At 38.0% G+C, this 23,522-nt stretch overlaps 1 protein-coding gene across 1 annotated transcript in view; it reads right to left on the reverse strand.

The window, feature by feature from the left end:
- Positions 1–1,295: 1,295 nt before the first annotated feature.
- kdm1a (lysine (K)-specific demethylase 1A) overlaps positions 1,296–23,522 on the reverse strand; it is a 29,899-nt gene continuing 7,672 nt past the window's right edge. Inside the window, exons 3-19 of the mRNA XM_002936594.5 lie at positions 22,587–22,720; positions 22,005–22,083; positions 21,381–21,473; positions 20,260–20,366; positions 19,534–19,615; positions 16,906–17,000; positions 16,278–16,420; positions 15,253–15,343; positions 13,762–13,896; positions 13,606–13,679; positions 12,666–12,777; positions 6,404–6,536; positions 6,064–6,251; positions 4,752–4,866; positions 4,305–4,432; positions 3,990–4,136; positions 1,296–2,037 (exon numbers count right to left, since the gene is read on the reverse strand). Of these exons, the coding sequence (XP_002936640.1) occupies positions 1,861–2,037; positions 3,990–4,136; positions 4,305–4,432; positions 4,752–4,866; positions 6,064–6,251; positions 6,404–6,536; positions 12,666–12,777; positions 13,606–13,679; positions 13,762–13,896; positions 15,253–15,343; positions 16,278–16,420; positions 16,906–17,000; positions 19,534–19,615; positions 20,260–20,366; positions 21,381–21,473; positions 22,005–22,083; positions 22,587–22,720 (2,033 nt within the window). The 3' untranslated portion in view covers positions 1,296–1,860. The remainder of the gene's footprint in view (positions 2,038–3,989; positions 4,137–4,304; positions 4,433–4,751; positions 4,867–6,063; positions 6,252–6,403; positions 6,537–12,665; positions 12,778–13,605; positions 13,680–13,761; positions 13,897–15,252; positions 15,344–16,277; positions 16,421–16,905; positions 17,001–19,533; positions 19,616–20,259; positions 20,367–21,380; positions 21,474–22,004; positions 22,084–22,586; positions 22,721–23,522) is intronic.

The raw sequence follows: 23,522 nt of genomic DNA on the forward strand, positions 1-23,522 counted from the left end.
CAAATAACTGAAATCGTTATACGGACCTTATACGCAGCCTTATATAGAAGGGAGAAAGCTTATTTTGTCTGCACTTCTCTACTTCCTGTTGAACAAGGCAAAACCAAATCAACAGTCCATTAAGAATAAATAAACCCATCCCTTCCTCAAGCTATAGACTTTTAGATCAGAAGCAGCTCATTATACAGACTGTGCTTGGATGGGCAGGAGGTATAATGTCACAGATTTTGCCCTGTTTATTGCAAGAGATAGCTAAAAACATACATGTTTCCTAACTAAAAGAAACCCTACAGAGCATCCCATACTAAAGTTACCCTTGTCCTGCCTGCCACCCAACCCTACAGCTAGTAGTATCTGCCCCCTCAAACAAGAATTTACTGGCAGTACCTCAGCTGTGCAGGTTTTCCTCCTGCTACATGATTAATCTCTCTGCAATCTTGATGCAGCCTCTGACGCAAAAAAGCTAAGCGCAGTGGTAGCAAAGGGGGCGGCATCAACTTGGCGCCTCAAGCCAGGATCCCTGAGGCAGCGCTGGCTACATGGTCTCTGCAGCAGGATTATGCCTTAAATCTATTAACTGCCCCACCAGCAATGTTCCCTCTAACTGTGATAGTATACACATTTTCAGGCCATCTTATACAACAAATTGTGTTGCACACAAAACATTTACTAAAACACAGAATTCTGTACTTATTCAGCTCCGCCCATTTCCCAAGTGCACACAGATTTTTAAAAGTGTGCACAGTGTTTTTAAAAGTACACACAAATGATAATTTTTATGCACACTGCCAAAAAAATTGAGGGAAACCTGATCATTGGGATTGTGTTTCTGATCCATGTGTGCTGACAGGCCATTGCTGTGCATTTCAGAGCAGGAAGGGTATAGAAGGCAGTGGTTTTCTGCACTGTGTGCTAATACCCTTAATCTTAATTTGCCATTCAGAGGCAAAATGCTAGTCACTACACTTCCAAAGTATGGACATAAGCGATTTTACTAGATGGGATGGGAATAATAATTTACTAAAAGTTTTAAACTAGTTTTAGTGTTTGTAATGAGTGAATGAACTATTCTATTTATACGAATGTACATTCTAGATATATAAAAAGTAGCAGGAGTGATGTGTATAAATGTAAATAATAATATATAGCCCACCGATTTTATCGATTTGAATTAGCTTCAAAACTTTATGTATTGCTCTGAATCCCCAATAGTACATGCCTGGATTTACGGATAGTTTCCAATTAAAAATATTTGAAAAGGAAGGGGGGGGGGGGGGAAGTAAACAGTTTTAAAATAATTTTCATAAACAAATTTTAATATTTAAAATAAAAACTCAATAAGACATTATGCTAATGGCTACATGATTTTGTAGGTCACTATTACAGAGAAAAATTAGATCCATACCCAATAATAACAATGTCCACCCCTTTCTGTTGAAATACTTTTTTAGGTTCACTAAAAATATATGCTTGGTGAACATCCACATTTTGTCTGTTGTGTGCAGCCCAGCACTCTCCTCAATGCAACCTCCTCAACCTCCACTATGGATAGAATTCCGAAGTGACGTTAGGGAACAAAGTACAATGAAGTCCCCTTTCTGCATAATGGAAAAAATACCTCTGTTCAGAAGGCCTTAGCAGTGATTTTATTATAATTATAAAAAAAAAAAAAAAGTTGAGTAGTTAAAGTCTATTGTGGTTCCCATGTGAGCACCCATTGTTTAAAAAAAAAAAAAAAAAAGCAGCGGGGGGGGAAAAAAAATCTTGGAAAATAATCCATTAATGCTTTTTGATGGTTAGGAGAGGTGTGTGTCCATATGTAAAGAATCCATCATGGTTTCAAGATCCAGTTGAACTGTACTATAAGGTTGGTGCTGGAACCCCAGGGGTAGCCTGACGAGGTAGGTTATACATAACTCCAAGGAACTGGTCAGCAATACGGCCAGCTTCCCTCAATCCACTCAGCAGAGCCCCATGGACAGTAGCTGGATAATTTCTAATAGTGTGTTCACCCGCAAAGAAAAGGCGTGGTATAGGCTGAAAGACAAGAAAAAAAAAACAAGGAAGTTTATAAAAGACCAAAATTAAAAAAATCAAGAAATGTCTTATACAGTTCAATTAAACACTTTTTTACAATCATTTGCTAGAGAATAACAAAATAATGTATTTTGGTGTATTTTTCGACTCTTAGACTACTAGAACCTATAACCAGTTTAATACATTTTGCCAATATTAAATTTTCTCACAGAGAATTTTATTCACCCTAATGAAAAACATCACAAAGGTCTTTGCTTAATGAAAACTGTAATGCCGGAGCAGTAGTGCTCCAGTTTAGAAACAGTTAAACACATGCAACATTTGGTTGCAGCCTCAGAGTATGGGGGCCATACACAGACAGATTTAAGCTGCAGACTCAGCCTATTTAGCTTGTGTCGGCAGATCATCTGCCCATGTATGGGGCCCTCTGATGGGCCTGTTCGGCCATTATCTGCCCAGAAATCAGACAGGTTTATAAATCCACGTGGCCTCAGTGATGTGGTCCTCTAACTGATGGATCATCCCAATATCACCCATCTAAAGGCAGGCATATTGGGGACAGATCTGCTCATTTGCCGACCTCAGGAGAGAGGGAGATATGTTTCCCACAGGAAAACTGTGCTACACACAGGTGACAAATCTCATGAAAATGCATGCAATTCATGGAAAATGTGCTTCACTGTTTTTGGCTAAGGGGTCTGGGAGCTTGTAATGGCCAAGTACAGAAATGGGTACATAATGTGGTAGTAGCACTGGAAGCATTCACATAGGCAATAAAAGTTTAAAGTGTGCAGCAAGAATTAATCATTTATACATTTGTAGTGGTTGGGATAAATACTGAATCTTCGCACATTGAAATTAAACTAAACTATAGAGAACTGCAAATAAGGCATTCTCTATATTTTAAAGGGACACTGTCAGGATTTTTATGGTATACTTTTTATTGCTAAATTACACTGTTTACATTTGTAAGTTTCAGAATAAAATTTTAAATAGTAGAGTGAATTATGTATTTTTTTTTAGCTGTTATATTGGTGTGTAGGCAGGCATCTCAGTGCATTGTGCCTGAGTCTGAGCTTTCAGAAGGAGCCAGCGCTACACATTAGAACTGCTTTCAGATAACTCCTACTCCCATGTTACTGGAGGGAGTCACCCATGTAAAATTTCAAAATTAAATATAAAAAATCTGTGTTTTTGAAAAACGGATTTCAATGCAGGATACTGCTAGAGAAGCTCTATTAACTGATGCATTTTGAAAAAAACATTTTCCCATGACAGTATTCCTTTAAATATAATAAAAAGTAAATATAGGCATGTTTGATCATGTTAGCATCTATATATAGTCATAATGCTGCATACGCTTGCAAGTCCACTGCTAACTTAAGGTGGCCATATATGTCCGGTTTCAGCTGCTGATTTAGTTCCTTTAGACCATATATGTCAAACACAAGGCCCGCGGGCCAAATTCGGCCCGCCTGGCTGTCTTATGTGGCCGTTGGTGAGTGTGTCTGACCATCCAGCATAATCAATTTTCATTCTCCTCACATAGTAACTAAAAGAATTCGACCCGCGACTTAGCCTGTGTTTTAGATTTCAGCCCCCTTATGTGATTGAGTTTGACACCCCTGCTTTAGACCAATTCGGCAGCTTATCTGCCAATGTATGGGCACTCCTGATGGGCCTACCCGACTGATATATAGCCTAAAATTGGCCAGATCTTGATCAGGCAGGTTTGATTTTCCTGTCAGATCAGGGACCAGATCGGCTCGTTGATCTGGTCCTCAGTCTGATGGCCCTTTTACCCTGCCGTTATAATTCGATCGCTTGGCCCTAGGCAAAACAATCAAATTAGCCTGATGTTGCCCACCTTAGGTGGGCATATTGGGAGATGATCTTTTTGTCTGGCGACCTCGGCAACCCTTCAGAATTATCTGTTCAAGAAATTAACTTACCTGTGGTGCACCTGGAATGGCAGGGCCTGGAGTAATTGGCTGAGCCATTAAGTCATAATCATTTCCTGAAGATCCAGCAGCTACGTAAGAATAAGAACCTCTGGCCCAAGGGTCAGCCCGCCAGCGGCTGACAACGGTTTCTTTTGGCTACAGGAATAGAGGTTTAAATGTAAGAAATACATGAATAAATGTTTCCAGCCTGAATAACTACATAGGGAAATACTTTATTAATGTTCAAAAGAACAGTTGCATCTTTCAGAAGAATTAAAAAAAGAGCTCTAATGAGGCAATCCCTGAATTTAATGTTATACAGACCTGTGGAACAGCACTGCTTCCGAATATCCCTTTCAGGATTGCCAAACAGCGTCCAACAATAACATCATCACTGATATTTTCCATAATCCCTGCAGCTTCTCCTGCTACCAAAGCCAGCAGTATTGGTGCTGTTAACAAACAAATAATAATGAATTATGAGTTAAAACACTGTATTCACTACATAAAAAGACAGACAAAAGACCACACTCCAATTAGCACACGTTAAATCTGACACTATTTCTTCACTAGTAAACAAAAATAAATACAGGAATATGACAATTTAATGCTTTATGATAAAACTGGTAACCAATAAAACAGTGCTTAAAGTATTTTATTGTTGGTTGTTGTTTTTTTTTTTTTAATTAGAGCTAAAACGGACTGGGTATTTGAACCTGGGTAGCATTATATTGTTTCAGCAGACAAGGGTTAAAAAAAAGGAAAAATAACCTTTATAGAGATTCCAGAACAAGAAAAGCTCGCCTCTGCTGGCAGTAGTGCTCCCAACATGACCAAACAAGTTTACAGAGGAATCCCAAAATACTCTGTCAAAGCAAAGTACCACCTGACAAAGTGAGAAAGAGAGAAGGTACATTTTAAATATTAATATTTTAGACTTGCTTACAAGCAGTGCTGAATTCATCACAATAACAATTGACAATAATATAGCAGAGGGTCAATATGATAGGACTTAAATCCAAAGTTGTTTTTTTTTTTACGGTCATGATTTTTATGGTGTACTTTTTATTTCAAAATTACACTGTTTACATAGCAAATAATTCACTCTATCATTTAAAAATTTTATTCTTGAACCAACAAATGTATTTTTTTTTTAGTTGTAATATTGGTGTGTAGGCAGCCATCTCAGTGCATTGTGCCCGAGTCTGAGCTTTCAGAAAGAGCCAGCGCTACACATTAGAACTGCTTTCAGGTAACCTATTGTTTCTCATACTCCCATGTAACTGGAGGAGTCCCAAGCCGGACTTGGATTTTTTACTATTGAGTGCTATTCTGATATCTACTGGGAGCTGCTATCTTGCTGCCTTCCCACTGTTCTGCTGATCGGCTGTTGGGAGGGGGGTGATATCACTCCAATTTGCAGCGCAACAGTAAATTGTGACTGAAGTTTATCAGAGCACATGTCACAAGGCTGTGGCACCCTGGGAAATGAAGGATATGGCTAGCCCTTTGTAAACTTTTAAAAATGAAAAATATTACCAATTTTACAACTAAAAAAAAAAAAAAAAAAAATACATTTGTTGGCTCAAGAATAACATTTTAAATGGTAGAGTGAATTATGTGCTATGTAAACTAAGTAGCTGAAAAGCAAAAAGTACACCATAAAAATCATGACAGAATCCCTTTAAGATCTGGAGGATAATGTGAATAAAATCAAAATGGCACCTGTAATCTCAAAAGTAAGGAGGATTTTCCTGGGCTCTTATAGTTAAAAAGTAAGCAGATTTCAGGGAAAATAAAGGTAAGGATTAGCAAGAAGCAGGGGTTGACTCCTGTTAGGCAGGTTTGGGGGCTTTCTTTGTCCTTGAAAAATTATAATTATTTGTTTAAAATGGACTCTATGAACAATGGGCTTTTAGATAAGGGATCCCATACCTGTACTGCAAAATGCTTGATTAACATTTGCATTAAAAAATGACTAAAAGCTTAATGTTTCTTACTTGAGTAATATTCATATGTATATGCATTATTTTTCATTTTATAGAGCAATATGAATTAGAAACTGCCACTTGATGTGGCTCACCTTGTTGAGGTTTCCAAATCCCATTCTTTGAACAGCAGATGTCTTCCACTCTGGAAGTGGAGGCACAAACTGTACTGCTGGTGGTTGTTGTTTGAGTACACCCAGTGGAAGTGTACAAAGGACAGCATCACATTTATAAATAAAAGTCTGGCTTGTAGACCGTGTGTTCACTGCTATAACTTCACACCCTGTAAGGGCAAAATAATTATGATTCAGCAAACAAATATAAAAAAATATTTCAAGGGAAACAGGAAATACAAAAAAAAGCTATCCATTTGCAGCCTTTTACTTTGGCTGGGGTCCTTTACATACAGTATCTGCACAGAATTTTTCAACATACCGGACGCTGTGTATCGTACTTGTCGGACAGCTGTATTTAATTTTATGTCCAGTCCTTCTGCTAATGCCACAGGAACACAGGAATAACCATTACGGACTGTTAGGTGACTGCCTGTGAATTCAAAGTCATCATCCTATTAAAGAAAAAAAAAAAAAATTATTTAATGCTTTTTTTTTTTTTTAAATATATTTATTATATATAAAATATATATATTGTAAAATATAACTTAACATAGCACTTCTAAGAAAATAAAGAAAACATTTCGGGTCTTTAGAAAAAATAAATAAATAAATTACAAGGAAGTGTAAACATTCAAAAGGTAAAGCTGGCCATACACACACCGATACCATGTTTCATACGATATTCGGTGCGTGTATGGCAACTCGGCGAGTTGACCGATATCACAGAAGGCTACTCACCAATCGGGCAGGTTAAAAGATTTTGATAAGGTGCTATTGAAGGCACCTGAGTAAAATCTGCCTTCAACAGAAGGAGGAAGAAATCCTATTGTTTCTACCTCCATATCTGCCGATTCAGCCCCGAATGTCAGTGGAGGGTTGGACCAATCTTTCGCGCGACATCGAAAATCGCCACGTGTGTGGCCAGCTTAAAACATACCACCCTCAACTTTGAGCTTATTAAGTTGAGTTTATGTAGAAAAGGTATATAAACACTATCTAAACTTACATAAATAGAAATAAAATAAGAATTTTTTGTATCTACAAAAACGTAGAGTTCACAGATTAAAAGAAAGCCATAACACAGTAATATGCCATCCCTTCCTTACCTTGATCTATTGTGAAGTGATGGATTCTGGTACTCACTTCATAACGAAACAGTGTGAGGGAAGGGTTGCATTTAATGTGTAAGCTTAAGGGGGAACTGCTGCCTATGCACAGAGATAGATTTTCATGAGATCCTTTCAATATACATTTGTGTAGAAAAAAACATTTATATTTATTGCTGGACGTTCAGTCAGAAAATGGGTTTATAACATTATAGAATGTCCTATTCTTCATTTTGTATAGTTTTTGAATTGGACCCTAACAACAGGATAGTTGCTGAAATTCCAAGTTCATTAGCTGTTGAACAAAAAGCTATATAATTCAAAACCACAAAAAAAACAAGATTAATTGCAATTCATCTCAGAATATCAACAGCGTGTGGTGTGAGGGGTGCCTGAGGAGCAGAGAGCAGCAGAGTGCAGCAAACATACTGAGGTTAAAGGAAAACAATGTCGTCACCCTTAATGGGAAAACATGTCGTCACCCTAAGACGAAATTCCAAATTCTTTTCTGTGTAGTTTGTCTGGCAAAAAGACCTTCACTTTCACACTATTTAAATAATATAAATCTTGTTTCATTCAGTCTTTGAATTACACAATCCCAGCAAGCAGGCCGGCGCCATTGTGTGGGCACTGTTAATAAGGTAAGCTGTGTATCATGCCAAAATCTTGTTAATGTGACAAAATAGGGGACCTGATGCACATGCCCATGCACTAATTACAAAATTAGATGGCGAGGAGGGAGTGCTAAATGGAAAGTGAAAGTAATTGTCCAGGCAATATATGATTGACAGCTGAGATTTTTAAATGCCTTTATAATGAGCATGGGAGTGTTATTAATAACAGAATTTGAGTATCATGTTTAACTTGAAAAGTACTTTTATTACACAGCTTTTTATGTTTGGGTGACAGGCCCCCTTTAATAGAGCTTATACAGCAGAATTCTTCATTGAAATCCTCTTTTTCAAAAAGACAGATTTTTATTATATTTAATTTTGAAATTTCAAATGGTGCTAGCCATATTCTTCATTTCCTAGGGTGCCACATCCATGTGACCTGTGCTCTGATAAATTTAAGTCACACTTTACTGCTGAGCCTCCTCCCAGCAGCCGATCAGCAGAACAATGGGAAGGTAGCAAGATAGCAGCTCCCAGTAGATATCAGAGTAGCAATCACTATTAAAGGAGAAGGAAAGTCAAAGTTACTTGGGGGTGCCAAAATGATAGGCACCCACAAGTGACTTTAATAGCCTACCTTTTACCCTGGGCTAGTGCCCCTGTTCAGAGAGAACAGCACCAGCCAGGGGTAGCTGCCAGCGCTTCCTGGTTCGCTGCGCGCGCATGCGCAGTAGAAAAAAAAGCCGAACTTTAACAGAAAAGTCGGCTTTTCAGTCTACTGCGCATGCACCTGTCCCGGAATAAGCAGCAGCGCGAGTAGGAAGAAGGAAGCGCATCGCTACAGGTACCCCGGGCTGGTGCTGTTTTCTCCTAACAGGGGCGCCAGCCCGGGGTACAAGGCAGGCGATTAAAGTCACTTGGGGGTACCTAACATTTTGGTACCCCCAAGTGACTTTGCCTTTCCTTCTCCTTTAAGAAATCTAAGTCCGGCTTGGGACTCCTCAAGTTACATGGGAGTAGGAAACAATAGGTTATCTGAAAGCAGTTCTAATGCGTAGCGCCGGCTCCTTCTGAAAGCTCAGACTCAGGCACAATGCACGGAGATGGCTGCCTACACACTAATATTACAGCTTAAAAATAAATTTGTTGGTTCAAGAATAACAACATTTTAAATGGTGGAGTGAATTATTTGCTATGTAAACAGTGTTATTTAGAAATAAAAAGTACTCCACAAAGATTATGGCAGAATCCCTTTAAGATATGACGTAAAGATACAAGTATCGAGTTACAAATCAAGTATTGTTTTCCATTTTTTTATTTTTTGTTATTTTTTATAACACTTCATAATGGTTTCTTTCCTTTCCCATATATTAATACATTTTATTTAAACCTTTCTATTTTTCTTTCTTCTTTTTCCGTCTCTCCCTCACCACTATTAATGGGTTTACTAAAATATTTTTTATTTCACCATTAAGGTGATATTGGCTTAAAGGGATACCATAAAGATTTTTATGGTGTACTTTTTATTTCTAAATGACACTATTTTCATAGCAAAAAAATCACTCTACCATTTAAAATTTTATTCTTGAATCAACAAATTTAATTTTATTTTAGCTGTAATATTGATGTGTAGGCAGCCATCTTAATGATCAAAACAGTGGGGATGTACCAAAACTGTCGCCCATGAGAGTAGGGCAGGAAGAAGCAGAAGGAAAGGACTATGTAGGAAGTACCACAGAAGAAGTTTAGCACTTTTCAGTTGTGCCTTGTTGCGATGAGGTCCACCTCTGGTGCCCCCCTTTCAACAACATCTCATGGAAGATCTCCTTTTTTAGCGACCACTTGCTTGGGTCCAGTGACTGTCTTCTTAGGAAATCTGCCTCCCAGTTTAGAAGGCCTGGAATATAGATGTCCAACAACAGCTAAATCTGATCTGGATCTTTACCGCTCGTCCTTTTAACTTGTGCTGCCAGTGGGGGTAGACTAAGGTGGGTTGCTCAGATTTCTAGTAAGTTGTTTGGTAATAATTTCTCCTCTGGAGTCCATTGCCCCTGTGCTGAGCAGCCTTCCAGGACTGCTCCCCAGCCTAAGAGCCTTGCGTCAGAAGGAGCCAGGGGGATTTCCCAAGGGGTCTGCCTGTGGAGAAGTGGTCTATATACACCAGAAGAGGGACGCTCGTGCTTGGCGTAACAGCTGAAGCTCCTGGAGTAGGGACTTCTGTTTCCAAGAGAGGATATTCCACTGAAGTTCCAATCATGACGCCCAAGATTTTCATGCAGAACCTGATTTTGTGAACCAGCTTTGACAGGAGGGACCTGTGCAATGACTGGACGCGAAGAATCTTGTGATGTGGAAGGGAAACTATAAGGCAGGGAGTTGAACTGCATCCCAAGGAATATCATGGACTGGCTGCGAATCAGAGAGGATTTGTTTAGGTTGAGGCACCAGCCAAGGTCCTGCAGCATGGCCATGATTTTGAGCAATTGCTGAGCTTCCAAGAAGAAGGCACCTTGATTAAAAAAGTTGTCCAGGTAAAGGGTTATCAAAATCCCTCTGGATTACTAGCTTGACCATTGCCATAATTTTGGTAAAAAAGCAGGTGGCTGTCAATTCAAAAGGAAGTGCTGTGAACTAGTAGTGGTAATTGAGAAAGGCAAAATAAAGAAGTACCTCTGATGGGGAGGGAAACTAGGCACATGAAGGTAAACATCCTTTATGTTGAGTAATTTCTGCAATGACAGGTCTGAACCTCCGAGGTTTCGAATGGCTTGGTGGAGGATTTATGGTTCTGCCAGGAAGACTTGGGTTAGCCTCGGAAGGGGCCTCTACCCGAGGTCAACTGGCATAAGAAGGATGGACTTGCGTTCTTGGTCTTTGAGGCACGAAAAGGCAGAGGGCAGAAGTCAGGCTCGCTACTTGAGCAGCGTCCATCCAAGCCTCACAGGTGTATTCATTTGCTTCCTTGTCAGGGAGGCCACTGGGACAGTTCATGATGCAGAGCCCCAAAAAAAATTGGTGAAGAGAGTCTGACCATGACTGGACAGACCATAACTTGACAGCACTGCTGACCCAAACTGTGGCCAGAAAGGGACAAAGGAAAGTGCCAAAGACTACAAACAAGCAGCACAGTAATCCTCCTAGTTTCCTAGTTAACTGATCTGCAACTGGTGGAGAAGCAGGAGAGAGAAAAAGGGAGAGAGGGAGCGAAAGATGCCCCAAGGGTATGTGCTTGCAGTGTAGTAGCAGCAGTTAACCCCCCTGATGCGAAATGATGGAGTGCAGAAGTCTGCATGGTGCTGGGGTGCATGCAGTGCCAATCCAGCCCGTGTCCTGAATGGGTGTAAGAACCAGGGCAGCCCCGTCAGTAATGGCATGGAAGCACTGCCTATACTTCCGGATGCACCTGATATTGAAGGTGTGTAAAAATGAAGAACCAGCGAGGGAAAATGGTGCCAATTTTAAAAATGTACTCAAGCTGTGGAGCACCCTCGCTGCCCTCTGGTATTAAGCAGTGCCCCTGTGAAGAGAGGAAGTGCAGCACTCCTGAAGGTGCTTTATTCTGAAGGCACTATTGAATATTGGCACTAGTGAATAAGAGGCATGAGGGGGCAGAGGTCCACCCGGGGAGCCCTGTGGGAAGGGAGGTAGGGGAGAACCCTTCGTGCCCCATGAAGACTCTGGAGGAGGGATGTGAGAGGGGTCCAATGACTGCCTATGCTCACCTCATGTAGGTTTCAGCTCCTTCCTGTCATCCGGCCAGCCAGCTCTCCCCCTGTGAGGGAAAGGAGAGGTGAGCTTAAGCTGGGTGGCAAGTGCAAAGGCACATAAGAGATCCTGGAGATGATCCCGCGCTGGGAGATTTCAGTAAAAGACATCCTACTCAGTGTAGGAGTCTTGACCATTTCCAGTTGTCAGGATAACTGACAGAAATACAAGTGTAGCAGAGAGGCAAATTCTGTTCTAACCTCTTGAGGACACAACAAAAAACAGAACTGGGCTCTGCCTGCTGAAGGTATAGTCAGCAACAGAGGAGCTATTTCTTCTTTTGTATTGTTGTGTCCCGCCTCACTGTTCCTGTTTTTTTTTATTGGACGGGTAAGGGGGTGGGATGTCAGAAATGATTACCTCATTATATTTAATGTATTTGGAGCACTGTTTCTTACACTATGTAATGTATTTGTGGTGCTACTACTTCTGCCCCTCACTAATGCATTTAGGATTTGAAGTTATTGTTCATAGAAGTCAAAGTAATATTATTTACAAGTACACACTGTGTATATATCTATATATCCTTTACTGTACATGCTAATTAAGGCTAATGGCACAAGGGCAGTTCAGCAAAGGTATGAGGAAGCTGTTATCTAGTTATCTCCCCAATGTTCTGCGAATAGGCTGCTGGGGGGGGGGACATCACTCCAATATGCACTGCAGCAGTAAAAAAAGACTGAAGCACAAGTCACATGGCTAGGGGCACCTGGAAAAGTTAGGAAGTGTCTAGCCCCATGTCAGATTTCAAAATTAAATATAAAGAAATCTATTTGCTCTTTTAAACAAATGGATTTTAGTGCATTTTGAAATAAATCTTGTTTTCCCTTTACAGTATTCCTTTAACATGTGGGGGAAATACAAAAGCAGGGGGGGCAACTAAGAAGGGAAATGTATGTTACAGCAGTGGAATATGTATATTGGTTGAACATAAGTTGACATGAGTGTCAGATAAGAGCATGTAGTGTTATCAAGTGCACCTTGAATTTTGGATAGGTATGCTTTGCAGTGGTTTCTCAAATTTCTTTTATTTTGAGACTTGCCTGTAAATAAAAGGTATTTTGTGTATCACTTAATTAAGATTAAAACATATTACCTGGTCCCAGTGTTTGAGAGAGAGGGTTGAGAGGGGGGTTGCATTAGCAAACTCTAAGTTAGCAAAATGCCAGTCCAATATCTGTCTGTCTCGCGATGACAGGTAAACATCACTAGGTAAAAAAAGATCAAATATATATGAAAAGACACTTAACTGTTTTAGTGAAAGACTGCTATGCATTTTATCTCCCTAAAGAACTGCTTACTACAGTGGCCCATCTCAACAAAGGACATGTTTTGTAAAAATACCTTCCAGTACTGTGAAGGTACATGAAACAAATGTTTCATGAACAAGAGTTTTGCAAATATATCATGGAAGTTCAATATAGCCCTCCCAGAATGCTTTATGAAGCAGCACAAAGAGAAGTAAAAATGAGAGCATGGTCAGGTGTGTGGGCTGATTAGCCTCAGCTACAACTGAATGAGGTATAGTCTGATATAGAACAAACTTATAACCCAAGCTTTTTATCTGCATGTTTTTGCAAGCTAAATAAGATACTGCCCCAGTCTAAGAACATGTCTGATCTAGACAGAGAGACAAGACACAAAAGTATGCTTAGTCCATATACGTGGCAACCTTCTTGTGACTCCAGAAAGAACATAACCTCACAATTAAATTTCTAATTTGGCTACCTATTTATCGCCAAGATAAATTCCTCATTGAGCATCTCCAGAAATTAGCACAATTTCTACCAACATATTTCCCCCATAAAAAAAGAAAAATCCCATTATGGCCTCCTTTTACCTCATGTTAGTCAGTGAATATTATGCCTTGTAGGCTGTGTTATATGTTAATTGCACTGGGCTATATGATGGCTTATAGATAAATAGCCACTACAAAAAGTTCTTTCAAGGTGTACTGTACATGTTTTTTAATTTTTACACAGCATGTGTATTACCAGGTGTGAACCCAAAATGTTGCATACCTACAGGATACATACCTTGGAGGATTGGCCTCAAGCTCTTGCAATTTTTCTTCAAGTTTTACCTGAGTTTCTGCTAGCTGGTCATATTCCTACAGGAATAAACAAATGTGAATCTCCAGTAGTGGTGTAAACCTTAACAAGTGTAGGCATTACAACTAAATAACTAAATACCTTGCAAAGTGCTGTGAGGTCTCTGTGTTTGCTCTTTACCAAAAATTCAGCAGTGATGTCACGTGGAGGCTTTACTTCAGATGCCTCTTTGTACTGCTGATGAAGTTCTTTGATTTTTTCTTTGACGTTAACCATCTGTAAAAACCAGCAACGCTTTACATACAATATCATCCCTATACCCCACACATTTTTAGAAAAGTGCAATTCTTGGTAAGGGATTTAATCTAACAATAACACATTGCTGTAATATATGTGTCACTTCATTTACAAGCATTTAAAGAACTGTTAAGAATGGTTCTCAATTCCTTCCATTCTATTCTCCCTACAAAGGAGAACAAGGTGTGCAATCTAACCCATATATGCTATATCCTGAGTTTATATAATATATATGGACTTTTTATAGTCAAAAAGCACTATTCTTTCCATCCATAGCTACTTGGTGGGCAACAAAGGTTTGCACCAGGTAGCACACATCTTTTCTGTAGGTGTAAGAACCTAAGGCAAGTACCCCCATATGTCCCAGTGGAGGAAAAACTAGAACACATTTTATAGTGCACATAGCAATAATAGCCCAATTCTGCGCCATGTATTGTTCACATTTCACCTAGTTTTTAATTAGACACAAGTTTTTATAAGCACTTGATCCAAGGTGTGGGCAGATGGACTAAAACTGAAGAACAATGCATACATTTGGATGAAATTTGAAATCAAAATATGCACCAATTTTCAGTTATTACTAATAATGGCCAAAACTAATGTAATCTTCTGGCTATTACACTAAACATGTATCAGAGAAATACAAAGTCATGGAAACAGGGAGTTAATTTGGCAGCTACAACAATGAAAGGTTAAAAATAAAGACAGCTTGGATTTTATTGCTAATTATATTTTGATGTGTTTACCAGAATTGAGTTGCTTAAATATTTGCTCTGTTTTTATACCCATTAATCATTTGCAAAAGAATTGACAAGCTGTTGGTAAAAGTGCAATATCCTTATATCTTCAGAAAAGGATCAATTTAGGGCACACAAATGTGCAGTAAATCTAACTAAAGCCCTTAGCATGTGCACTAATCCGTAGCTTTCTCTCCTTCTGGCATGATGCCACCCAAACATCATCGTTGATGATCATCTAGCCTGTCTAATTTGCTGCTCCAATAAGATCATGTTACTATAGTCATGCCCTCCAATTTCAAACACCTCATTTGCTTTTCTTTACAATGCAGCGGCAAGTAAAATTGGAAGTTGGCAGAATATAAAAAACTGCAATCAGTTCTGTTTGACTGAGGTCTGTTTCTGAAACCCTGGGAAGTGACACAAACAAATAGAAAATAGCAGTGACAGTTTTGGATTTATTGAAAATGTCAGACAGTTTCATTATACCAGGTTTCGTTCTCCTTTAAATGGGAAATAACACAAAATAAAGTGTAAAGACTGATAAAATTAACCAAAAGTTCAACTAAAACCAAAACTCGAACAAAGGCATCCACACCTTATTGAGAAGTTCCTTCAATTCATCCTGTGTTTTTACTATTTTTTTCCAGTGTTCTATTTGTTCATCTTTAACATGCTTTTCTTGTAACCTAAAATCAAATGTCAAAGTAAAAAGTACAGTCAGGGTACAGATGAGGGAGACAGGGTTGAGTAGAGAGAAACTGAGATTGCTGGGATGGTGTAGTATTCCCACCACATCTGCTACCACAGAAATAAAAGTTGGCATAAATTGACCACATCCAAACTCATGTGCTCAAGCATTTTGGCTGTTAGTAAACAAATCATTGCATTATAGCTGTAAGCTCTAGCGAGCAGGGCCATCTGATACTATTCTTAGGGCCCTGGCAAACGGGCAGATTAGTCGCCCATGACAAATCTCCCTTGTCATGGGCGACTAATCTCCCCAATATGCCATCCCACCGGCTTGAATGTAAATCACCCGTGGGATGGCATACGTGGCGCCGCGATTTCCCAAAATCGTGGAAGTTTTCTCTCAAGGCAACTTCCGCGATTTTCCTTCCTGCAAACAGGAAGCCATTGGAGGTTCGGGCAAACCCAAAAATCTGGGTTCGGTGCATCCCTACCGGTTTTACTCTGTGTGATGTACAATGGCATCACTACATAAACACCGACATGAGACTGATATGTTGCCTATTATTATTCTTTATTTAGACAGTGCTGATATGCTCCTTTGGCTCACAAAAAGCAGGTCGGTGTATTTAGGCCAGACACGTGTAACCGAAAACACATAACACTGACTAGGTTATCTTAAGGAAAGGAAATAAGTCATGTAAATTGTATAGCCACCTTAAAGTAAAAGTAGTGTCCCAAAAAAACAAACATATACACATTTCTTTCTACAGCAAATTTCCTGCTGAAATATTTTACAGCTGGTTGGGATGAAGGAGTAGCTGGCTCAATGAACCAAGCCATTTTTCAAATAAACAGGAGTTAAAGGGTTGTAAAGCGCCTTATTAACAATCACATCCTATAAACTTTAACAAATTTTAAAAGCAGACTTACTGTATTACAACTTCCAAAGCCTGCCCTAGAGACACAGGTTTATTGTTAAGAATATTGAAGTCCAGTTGATGGCTTAGATAGGATGTAGCTTCTAGTAAACGATTAAACTCTTGCTCTACCATTTCATCCTTTTCTTTGGGAACCTAAAATGAAAGATGACAGTAATATAAAATACGATTGCATATTCTAAAGAAGACACACACACCAACAAAAAATCAAACAATATATACTATTAAGCCTGCTCAGCATGTATCTCCTCCTTGCTGGCACTCAAATGCTCTATCTAATAAGAATGTAGGAAATACATTTCTTGGCAGTTAAAGAGCCAAGGGTAGCTGTCATGTTGGCCCTAAGAACAAAGGAAAACATTACTATTATATTTTTCACTTTTTATATCAGAGGACCTTAGAAGAATTGTACAGATGCATAATGCTGAAAAAGGTAAAAAATGTATTTCTAAAAGCCTGGATGTTCAGTGATACACCTAGATCATGTCTCCATTACAGGAATAACACTAAGCAAGAATGGTATTAATAAAGTCTCATGTTGCAATAATCTATATGGTTGTTATTTAATGGCATACATGGATATCAAGTCGTCCTGCACTAAATGTGTACGTGTTACTTACACCTTGTCCATTAGCCTCATAGAGTGGGCATTTTTGCTTGATTTTAGCGAGTTCCATGTTAACTTGCTTACTAATTACAGCCATTGGATTACCACCTATTAAAAAACAAAAAGAAGTATACAGCTCAATTCAATATATGCAGTGGTACATTTAGTTTGCAATCATAAGTATAAAATGGCACAGGTTTCATAGAAGATAAACTCTGTAAAATACAATAGGTTTAGTTCTTACACCTTAATCTAAACCCATTGTATTGTATTACATAGCATATGTGTTATCTGCTGTGTAACCTTTTCCTTTTCTCCTGTTTTAGACACAGCAGCTTATATATGCATATACTGTAGTAGCATAAGTTTTACCAGTGCAGGACAATAATACCTTATATTTTAATCACATTTAAACATTTTAATTTTTTGATTTTACTGTTCCTTTAAAGTAAAGGCTCATTGACACAGGGTAAAATTATTGTTGGACAATAACCCATGGCAATCAACCATTTGCCTTTACTGTTAATAAAAAGGGGGAGCTCTCCAAGTGCTATTTAAAAAAACGACCTATTGAAACACAAAACTAAGCTTACAATGTGTTAGAACATCAAATGCTCATAATAAAATAATTCCCCTTCGGCCTTAAGACAGAGGCTGAAGGGGAAATTATTTTATTATGAACCTTTGATCTTCTAAATAAGTTGTAAGTGTATTTTTATGCATAAGAATTCATTTCAGATTTGGAATGTTCCCTTTGAGAGGGCGCCTCAGGTGACACTGCAGTCTCCAGATTGGACAAAGTCTAAACCAGGAAAAGCCTAGCTGTAGGAATCCATAGTGCTTGTACTGAAACAACAGTTTGTGTATATTTGATTTTACAGTTCTACCCACAGTTGGCTAAAAAAATCTAATCACTTATTTGTTGTTGTGGGTTTCTGCCTTTTTTATATTTACTGTTCATAATTGAGCTAATAACTTCCCATTCACTTGCTCTTGGTTTATTTTCTGGGGCACTGGCTGACAATAAAGAATACAGAACACATGCACAGTCCTAGCACAAACCAAAGCCATCCATTAAAGCTTCAACCACTACTTGCATCCTGCCAGCTGTTTCGAATTGCGAATAAGTGCATTTATTAACACTTTGGAACCCTTGAACTAATGCTACCTAAAAGCTGACAGTAGCTCATGGGTTCCCACAGTGGCCTGTGTCAATAGAATTGACAATATAAATTTTGACAGCGAGCCCCATAAATGTTGACATCCTTTCCGCACAACTGCATCTGAAGTTGCATGTATGCTTTAAAGCACAGAACATAATTGTGTCACGTGCATCGTATGTAATTGTGGAGGAAAATGATGCATTCTGAGTAAAAAAAATATGAACATTTAAAAACACTATTACCTAAGGAGCAAATTAGACATGGATTTTAATCCACCAATCCACTATGGTCCCTATAAGCAGCTAATGTAATAAAAAAAAAAAATAGAAAAAAAAAAAATTAGAAAAAAAACCAACTCAAAATACAAATTAATTTTATAGTTCTCAATTATTTAATTTTAAAATATCACAAAAAATACTGGATAGCCATTGGCATCTTGTATATTAAATTGCACTTTGCGCACTGTACTTGCTCTCTTTAAAAGTATATGGAAAATGAATACATAAAGTAAGCTTCATCATAGTAAAATAAAATAAATAGTGAAAGTATAAGCTATTTTTTTTAGATGAGGATATTTATAATCCAAGATAAAGCTTTGTTACAGCAGGCAACTAAACTTCCAAAATGTTTTCCCCACCAGAAATAAAGTAAATCTCTGGTGGGAAAACATAAGCAGTACTTAATTTTTCACCCCAAGGTCATGATTTTTATGGTGTACTTTTCATTTCTAAATTACAGTGTTTACACAGCATTTAATTCTCTCCACCATTTAAAATTTTATTCTTGAACCAACAAATGTATATTTTTAAATTGTGATATTGGTGTGTAAGCAGCCATCTCAGTGTGTTGTGTCAGAGCTTTCAGAAGGAGCCATTGCTACACATTAGAACTGCTTTCAGATAAACTATTGTTTCTCCTACTCCCATGTAACTGGAGGAGTCCCAAGCCAGACTTGGATTTCTTACTATTGAGTGCTATTCTGATATCCCGGAGGGGGAGGGGAGCTGCTGGGAGAGAGGTGATATCCTACTTGCAACTCAGCAGTAAAGTGTGACTGAAGTTTGTCAGAGCACAGGTCACATGGCTGTGGTACCCTAGGAAATGAAGAATATGGCTAGCCCCATATGAAATTTTAAACTTAAATATAAAAAAAAAATGTTTTTGAAAAACTGGTTTCAATGCAGGATTCGGCTGGAGAAGCTCTATTAACTAATGTGTTTTTAATAAAACAGGTTTTCCCAATGACAGTATTCCTTTAAATACTAAACCAGCCTAAGAAACAAAAATGAATGCACATGCCCCTCACCAGACCCTTGCACAGCTGGCCTTCTATTGAATCAGAATATGCAGTATAGTTTTACTAATCTGGATGCAGTGATCCTGTAGTATAGCCAAGGCATGACACTTAAGCATGCCGAAGGCAACAGTGGCAGTGAACTGAAATTTACACCTTTGCTTCAAGAATGCAATTAACTCACCAAGTCCCGTGACCACCATTGCACCTAGATCAGCAACATAGTTTCCTTTACGAAATGTAGCAACTCTTCCACCAACTCGATCCTTTGTTTCATTAAAGACAAATAAAAATAGGATTACTAATGAATGTTGATCCATCAATATATTATTAAATAGTATGAAATTTCAAATGTTTTAACTGTGTATGTAAGCAAATTAATGATTTTTTTGTCTTTTCACAGTTAGTCTGCAGCAATTTTGGTCTCTGACCCATACAGATTACAATAAACAAACATGAAGTTTATTTTTAACCTTCTCATAAACTGCACAGTTTATTCTTTGTTAATAGCCATTTAACATTGTTCGATAACCATAAAGTTACATGCCAAAATCCACTCTGCGCGCCTGCACCCGGGATGACAAAATTGCCCCGGCTGCAGTCCGAACAATAAGCTTTTTGAGGTGTAGCAGGAGCTTTAGGGGCAGAAAGGTTGACTTAAAAAAGAAAAATGTCCCAGCCACCTTCACAAGACTCATCCCATAAATACACTCCTAAGCGTAGCTATGGATTGAAGCTGGCCACAGAAAGGTCTTGACAGTCTATCTGGGGGCTTAGAGGAAGTGTGCTGTCTGCTCGCCAGTTAACCAGCCCTGCTATAAGCTAATCCATCTTTTGAGTAAAGTTTGTATCACATACAATTAGTTAATACATAAAATAGTGAATTGTTTTGCAAAAAAATGTTGCTTACCCTGGCCTCCAACACTGTAACATCCATGCCAAAGCTCTGCAACTGTCTAGCCGCAGCCAGGCCTGAAACACCTGATCCAATGATTATAACCTTTCCTGTTTTCTTTGCTGAAAATACAGACACATTATTTATAGATAACCTCAATTTTACATTAAAATGTAAATTGTCAGATGACAATTCTTTTTCAAATATTTTTCAAAACATACCCTTCTTTTTGATACAAGTTGAAGGTACATAAACAATGGGGGGGGTGGATTCCTTTTCAATACATACTCACACTGGGTAACACAATTTGGCTGCCCCAAACTAGCCATAGGAAAAGTTGTTATTAATAAAACACATGAAAGTAATTTAATGGTTAGTAAAATGCCTCATAACGATAAATGTACAATAGTCAATATATGCTACAATAAACAACTATAATTAACAGAAGGATTATCACAATGATCTGCCAGGAGCATGAAGGAAATGGTGGCCCATTATTATAGTCACACATTGTGGTAATAGCCATATACATATCTTTCAAGTAAATGAAGCTTGCAGGGGCTCCACTAGAAGAGCATATTAGTTGCTTAAATAGTAAAGTAGCACGTTAGTACATCTGTACTGCACTTAGATTGTAAGCTCTACGGGGCAGGGACCTCCTTCCTGTGTCTCATACCACATGGCACTTATATATATACATATATATATTTATTGTATTTATTTATTATATCACTTGTCCTCCCTGTGTGTAATTTTGTATTCTGTAAGACTGTACAGCGCTGCGTACGCTTGTGGTGCTTTATAAATAAAGTTATACATACATACATACATCTGTAAAGTAATTAATCTGAACCTTGTTATCTATAAACAACAAAACAGAATTATAATGTTCCAATTAATGATAATATCCTGTACTACTGCATCTTTAAAATATTTGTAATATCACATGAAAAATAATATTCTGTATTAACAATCCAGTTATTGTCATTGCCTTCTTTGAAATTCGGATTGGCTTCAGTCTTTCTAAAGTAAGAAAAAGAGCAGAAACACAATAAAACTATATAACAGGATGACCTTCTTATGTCAGATCCCAAACTAAGGTTAAAAGCATATTTACTAAGAATGTGCTTGCTTACTCGGTAAAGGCTTCAGTCGTTTGTAAACACCAAAGTTTATTAAACCATGCCTCTCAAGATAGCAGTGTATTCTATGTACCAGCACAGAATCACCTAGAAGGAAAAAAAAAAAGTATAAATAGTATAAATATAAATATTATACAAAATCTTGGTTTTTAATGTACATTTGACACAAAAGTGTATAAAGCTTAATTGTTTTTCAATCTTTCAAGAACAATGTAAAAAACTACTTTTTTGCGGAACACATCAAATTACAATATAATTTCTGGCTGAAGTTATGAGCCACAGAGTTTCTTATCAAGACGAAGAAGAAAGGCTATTAACTTTATTAAATATTACAAAGTCCAGATAAAAAATGGAAGGAGTCTTTGTCTTATAGTTTTGAGATTAAAAAACATTGGGATGTCCTGAAGAAAGGCTAGCACTGGATGAAGTATAAATAACTAAAATATATCTAAAATACAGAACACAGGCATTCATCCGCCACATTATTACCTTACCTATTCTGAAGTGTTAAGAAGCTACCTCTCAATGCCATCCAATACATGGCAGAGCAAATTTTCATTATATTGTCAAAACAGAACTGATAACACTGTATATTTCAAATAGAAGAGAGCAACTTACTATTGTAAGGAGCTTCCAATTGCTGAAGTGTGTTCTCAAAGGTAAGCTGAACTTTTGGATTGTCCAACCACGATTGCAACTACAAAAAAGAAAACCAGTAAATAAATTAAGACATCTGTAATCAGTGGCTTTCCTTGTATTTCAGATGTACATTTTAAAAATAGGAATTTGCAGTATTTTGCTCATTATGTTTTTTCTCAGTTTATCATCAAAATTCAAAAAAAAAAAATCAATCACCATCTACTGCCCTCTGCTGATGGAATCGGGTAATGGTCAGGTGCAGGCATGAAGAACATTTACAACAAAATCACCTGTAGCATCACATTCATACAATTTACATTAACGCTAATGTCACTGCTGTTCTGTCTGTGGCATCACATACAATTTACATTAACAATGTCACTGGTGTTCTGCAAGAAAACACTGAAACAGATATACAAAAAAATAAGTGTCATCTGAACATAAAATTGCACAGCATTTTTTTCCAAACAAAATGTACAAGCTGTAATAAGGATACTTAATGCATATACTGCTGTAACCTTTATATTCAATTCAGCAGAGCATAGTGGTATATTCACTTACTGTACGATTCCGAATATACAAAAAAACTTTTTGAGTTTGCTGTGGACCACTGATGATATCTGGAAAGCATGCTGCCTCTTGGGAAGTCATTCTGTCATGAGGAAGTCTACTCTGGAAAGCTGCACCCTCTACACCTACAAAAGGCAAAACAAAATTTGATTAAAGGAGCCAGCACTACACTATTGTTTCTCCTACTCACATGTAAGTGGGGGAGTCATGAGCTGGACTTGGATTTTTTACTATTGAGTTCTATTCTGATATCTACCACTTATAGCAATACAGGTGTCATGGAGCTGCTATCTTGATACCTTCCCATTGTTCTGCTGATCGGCTGCTGGGGAAAAAGGAGTGATAATACTCCAACTTGCATGGCAACAGAAAAAAGCCACATAGCTGCGCCACCCTAGGAAATGAATATGCCCTATATGACATTTTTAAATTAAAGAGTCAAAAAATCTGTTTGCACTTTGAAAAGATGGATTTCAATGCAGGATTCTGCTTTAGAAATTATTAGCTGATGGGTTTTGAAAAATGAAGTTTTCCCATAGCAGTATTCCTTGAAGTATAATCCTTGCCTTTGAGGCCTAAATTTTGGTTGGGCCTCCTTAACTCACAAAGTGCCTTGCAGAAGTATTCAAGAGCTCTGCAAGGGTGGGTGTGCAAAATAAGCCATTATACATGAGAACAATGTCAAACATTTCTGGAGTTTGCCAGGACATATTGGGTAGAAAATCTGTTTAAACCTAGGCTCTGGGTGAAGTTTGGTCATCTTACTTTTATTTCAATGTCATTGATATGACTTGCTACCATAAGCTTATTAGCATAGCTTATTAGATCAATGCCATGCAAAATAAGCTGGAAGGACCAGCAAGAGCAGAAAATCTTTAAAGTGAGAAAAACTTTTCAGACAGACAGGTATTTAGGAAAGTAAATGAG

The sequence above is a fragment of the Xenopus tropicalis genome, chromosome 2 (genome assembly GCF_000004195.4).
Source record: "Xenopus tropicalis strain Nigerian chromosome 2, UCB_Xtro_10.0, whole genome shotgun sequence".
NCBI classification, from domain to species: Eukaryota; Metazoa; Chordata; class Amphibia; order Anura; family Pipidae; genus Xenopus; species Xenopus tropicalis.